The sequence below is a fragment of the Pangasianodon hypophthalmus genome, chromosome 24, assembly GCF_027358585.1.
Source record: "Pangasianodon hypophthalmus isolate fPanHyp1 chromosome 24, fPanHyp1.pri, whole genome shotgun sequence".
NCBI classification, from domain to species: domain Eukaryota; kingdom Metazoa; phylum Chordata; class Actinopteri; order Siluriformes; family Pangasiidae; genus Pangasianodon; species Pangasianodon hypophthalmus.
In genome coordinates, this window is record NC_069733.1 from 19,115,864 (window position 1) to 19,120,863 (window position 5,000).

The 5,000-nt window shown below is 39.9% G+C and overlaps 1 protein-coding gene across 3 annotated transcripts in view; it reads left to right on the forward strand.

The window, feature by feature from the left end:
• The window catches only part of ap1b1 (adaptor related protein complex 1 subunit beta 1), a 54,939-nt gene that overhangs the window by 10,809 nt on the left and 39,130 nt on the right, over window positions 1-5,000 (forward strand). For all 3 annotated transcript variants that reach the window (XM_053228945.1, XM_034298942.2, XM_034298944.2), the window contains exons 5-7: window positions 1,850-2,095; window positions 2,889-3,079; window positions 3,833-4,054. In XM_053228945.1, the coding sequence (XP_053084920.1) occupies window positions 1,850-2,095; window positions 2,889-3,079; window positions 3,833-4,054 (659 nt within the window). The remainder of the gene's footprint in view (window positions 1-1,849; window positions 2,096-2,888; window positions 3,080-3,832; window positions 4,055-5,000) is intronic.

Here is a 5,000-nt window from a genome sequence, read left to right on the forward strand (position 1 = left end):
TGTGAGCGGTATTGGGGCTCTGACCGTAGCCTCGCCAGGTGCCATGTTCCCCTCCACCATGGAGCAGAGTGTCGTAAATGACTGTCGTGTCATCCTAAAGTTCTCCTTCCACTCCTCGTCTGTGAAGTGGTGCAACACGACGTTGTTCCACCGGTCCTTGCTTCAGACCCTCATCCACAGACGCCTTGTTCTGGGCTCGGGAAGGGGCGTTTTAACTGCTTGATAAATACACGCAGTACCGCACAAAACATCACGCGCTCGTCGTCTTCTAATTAGCAGCTGAAACAGCTTTTTAAAACGAAAAACAGAAGCAATGGCGAGAGAGCGGCTGCTAGTATCTGCGTGTTGGAATGGAGGGAAACGTGTATTCGTGCACTGTGCGCGTGTCAGAAGATCAAACCCGATTCTGACGTGTAAACGCACGTATCAACCCGATTACTTTATTCAGCGTTCTTGTAAACACTGCGATCGGATTAATCGATCTGATCGATTTCATTCCGATTGAAACAAAAAGTGTCCATGTAAACGTGACTAGTGAGAAAACACATGAAGATATATACCTGATTTTATAAGACATGAATTTATATCAAGTTTTTTTTTTTTTTTTTTTTAAAGGTTTGGGAGGTTTGTAATTATTTAAAGGAAGTTATTTTAAGTTTTTTTTCATGTAGTTTTTGCCGTATTTCTGAAGGAAAGCTGGCAACACTTACTGTTCTTACTGTCAAAAAAAAAAGTCTATTAATTTCACCGAATAACATGTTTGAGGTTTAATACAAATGTACGTGGATTATTTTAACTTACAGGAAGAATAAATGTATTGAAATAAATATGTAATTATTTTGAAAACGCAACTAAATGACGTGAAGGAGACGGACAGAGAAGGCTGCGTTCACACGTGACGTCTTTTTCAAAGCGTTCAGCGCTTGTTTTATGTTTTATTTAGCGCTTGTGTTTTAATGAAAAAACTCTTTGACCAGCAGTTTTCATGAGAAAAACACGTTACGTGTGAACACAGCCTAAATTTGTTTAGCTACCGAGCCACGTTAGATACTAACGTTAGTTCAGTCGAGGTATTTTTACGTAACGTCATCTAACTAGCTTCGCTGTCTGACGTAACTTAATTCAGTATCTACGTAAGTTAGCTAGGTTTAGCTAGATTAGCAATTTCTTTACTTGTAAAATAGGCTACGTTAGTTTTATCTTTTCTCTATCTGCTATCGCTGTTGTTAACATCCACAAGAATTATTCCCTAAGAAAAAAAAAATGTTTATACTTCATGTATTCTTTGTTGAGGCTTACGTTATCCATTTCTTGCTACTTCCTGTTTCTGAGATTTCTGATTCTATTGCTTTCTGTCTGTCTCACTGATTTTATAACACAATAACTGCCACTTCCTCACTGCTGAATAGATCTCAAAACACTTCGTATGTTAATAATCAGTTAAAAATAACCATCATGTCACCTTTCTGTGCACTTTAATAATAAAATCTGATATCTTTTCACTTCTCACATGTTTAAAAATCTCTAATCACGTGCGCAGTGTGATTAATCATTGTGCGTCGTTGATGTCTCACGACACGAGCTGGAACTTTCCTCGTAAGAATTAGGTTTATTGTTGAATATAAATGTTAGATAGTCAGTTCTGACGGATGTTAAATGTTGAACAGGTTTATTACAGAACATGAAAAGGAACTGAAACTGAAAAGGAACTGAGGTAAGGTGTGGAATTAATTAGCTGCATTTCCACCTGATCTCCACTAGAGGGCAGCTGATTAAAGCGCAGCACTGAACCTGAATGATTGATCTCTGTGCCTTTTTTTTTTTTTTCTTCTTCTTCTCAACTCCGCAGGACTGCGAGGACCCGAACCCTCTGATCCGAGCGCTGGCCGTGCGCACCATGGGCTGCATCCGCGTGGACAAGATCACGGAGTACCTGTGTGAACCTCTGCGCAAGTGCCTGAAGGACGAGGATCCCTACGTGAGGAAGACGGCGGCCGTGTGTGTGGCGAAGCTCCACGACATCAACGCCCAGCTGGTGGAGGATCAGGGCTTCCTGGACACGCTGAAGGACCTGATCTCTGACTCCAACCCCATGGTGAGGAACCGAGGAACCTCCCCTGACCCTGACTTCACTCGTAACATCAGCGTGTTTCACTGAGTGGATTCACAGAGAATTAATGAACTCATTAAAACAGGGTTATTATTTAACTATACTGTTACTTCTATTATTTAATAGTATTACTGAGTAGTAAGATATTATTTTATAATTATTTTTAAATATTTCAGCTTCAGATTATTCCATTATAAATCACTGATTATCACTGTTGTTCTCACTGACCAATCACTGATCCCCGGTCTTCTCAACAACCAATCACTGATCATCGGCTCTATTTCACTGCCACTGCTTCCTTTTTTTCATCGTTCTTTTATCGAAATTGCACAATATTGTAAATATGTATGACTTTTACAAGTACTGTTCTCTCTCCCTCTCTCTCTCTCCCTCTCTCTCTCTCTCTCTCTCTCTCTCTCTGTCTCTCTCCCCCTTTCTCCCTCTCTCTCTCTCCCTCTCTCTCTCTCTCTCTCTCTCTCTCTCTCCCCCCCTTTATCCCTCTCTCTCTCTGTCTCTCTCTCCCCCTTTCTCCCTCTCTCTCTCTCTGTCTCTCTCTCTCTCTCTCCCCCCCCCCCCCCTTTCTCCCTCTCTCTCTCTCTCTGTCTCTCTCTCTCCCCCCCTTTCTCCCTCTCTCTCTCTGTCTCTCTCTCTCTCTCTCTCTCTCTCTCTCCCTCTCTCTCTCTCTCTCTCTCTCTCTCTCCCTTTCTCTCTCTCTCTCTCTCCCTTTCTCTCTCTCTCCCTCTCCCTTTCTCTCTCTCTCTCTCTCTCTCTCTCTCAGGTGGTGGCGAACGCTGTAGCCGCTCTGTCGGAGATCGCCGAGTCGCATCCCAACAGTAACCTTCTGGACCTGAACCCTCAGACCATCAACAAGCTGCTGACGGCGCTGAACGAGTGCACCGAGTGGGGACAGATCTTCATCCTGGACTGTCTGGCCAACTACACGCCCCGCGACGACCGCGAGTCCCAGAGGTCAGAGGTCAAGGCTGGGTCACACCTCTGAATTAGCATACAGAAAATTTACAAAAACACTACTGTGCAAAAGTTTTTTTTTTTTTTTTTTTTTTTTTTAGTACAATCTTTGTTACAGATGTTTATTTTCTGACTTCTACATTATTGATTCAGTACAAAAACATTTTAGATTCCAAACATTAGTTTTCCAGCACAAAATGAAACGTTACAGAAAAATGTTTGTATGTCAGTAAAGAAAGCAGCAGATTCCATAAGAGACACTTTTCAGATAAAAACATAATGAAGGCTGCTGGGTTTCGCTGCAGAAATAAGAAGCGAGTCGACAGTCAAAGACTCCAGAAGAACTGTGGCTGCTTCTGCAAGATGCTCAGTAACACTTCCAGCTCATTTCCTTATAAAACTGCACACACTGCACCTCAGATACTGTTTATTTATTTAAAGTGAAGGATCATCACATTAAATACTGACTTTGTTTCATTTATTACTGTTTACTGCTCTTTATAGTGTTTTTTTTAATGTAGAAACATTTAATTTCATTATTTTTGAAGGCGTCTTTACTCTACAGCGTTTCTTTGCACGTGCCTGAGACTTTCTCACCGTCCCGTATAATCCAACCCTCTGTCTCTTCAGCATCTGAGACAAATCCAGCTGATGCTTTTTGAAAAATCTGTTCCTCATGTCTCCACTTTTATACAGCACCGTCTCAGTCCTCTGTATGACCTCATCCGTTTATCTTCCATCCCTCTTCCCCAGTATCTGCGAGAGAGTGACCCCCCGGCTGTCTCACGCTAACTCCGCCGTGGTCCTGTCGGCCGTCAAGGTGCTCATGAAGTTCATGGAGATGCTCCCGAAAGACCTGGACTATTACGGGACCCTGCTGAAGAAGCTGGCTCCTCCTCTGGTCACTCTGCTCTCCGCAGAACCCGAGCTGCAGTACGTGGCTCTGAGGAACATCAACCTCATCGTCCAGAAACGGTGCGTGGGACTGAAAACCGTAAAGAGCTTATTAATTATTCATTATTTTTTCAACATTTGTTTGTTTTTGTAGCCATGTAGGTGTATACAGTATGGTTCACTTTTTAATTTTATTATTATATATGGGTTAGTTGCTTTATAAATTATTTATTTCTTGGTAAAGAACTATTTAAAAACCCGTCTCGCACTAAAGGTCTCGATTATCACCGACGATAACGACGCACGTGCTGAAATATTTATTAATTATTAATCACTTGTAGCTTATAGAATCCAACAAACACAGTCCGATAAAAACAAGCGGAAAGTGGAGGTTTAAAATATTTCCAGTTTTTTAACACTCATGTTAGTTTGTGTGTGTAAAAAAAAAAAAAAAAAAAAAGAATATTTTATTACAATTTGATTGGTGAAAATTCATAATTTATTTAGTTGTTAGTGTTGTTTTTCTTGTTCGGTACTTGTTTTTCCGAAACAAACACCTTACTTTATACTTTGCTCGTTTTTGTTTTACTTGTTTTGCTTGTTTTGTTTTGCTTTGCTAGTTTTTGTTTTGCTTGTTTTGTTTTGCTTGTTTTGTTTTACTTGTTTTGCTAGTTTTTGTTTTGCTTATTTTGTTTTACTTGTTTTGTTTTACTTGTTTTGCTAGTTTTTGCTTTGCTAGTTTTTGTTTTGCTTGGTTTTGTTTTTCTTGGTTTTGTTTTTCTTGTTTTGATGCTGAAACACAAAAAAACATTTCTATGTCTGTTCTAACTTTATTCTAACTATTCAGTGAACTCTAAATTTTTTTCTTTAAACATATTTCATAAATGTGTACGTTTCTAAAGACGCTTTTAGAAGTTTTACAAATGTATAATGTTTAATGAATCAAAAAAAAATCAAAGCTATCTTTTCAAAGTTACGCAGTTCATGTAATTATTTCACCAAGTATCTGAGGACAGAGATGTATTTT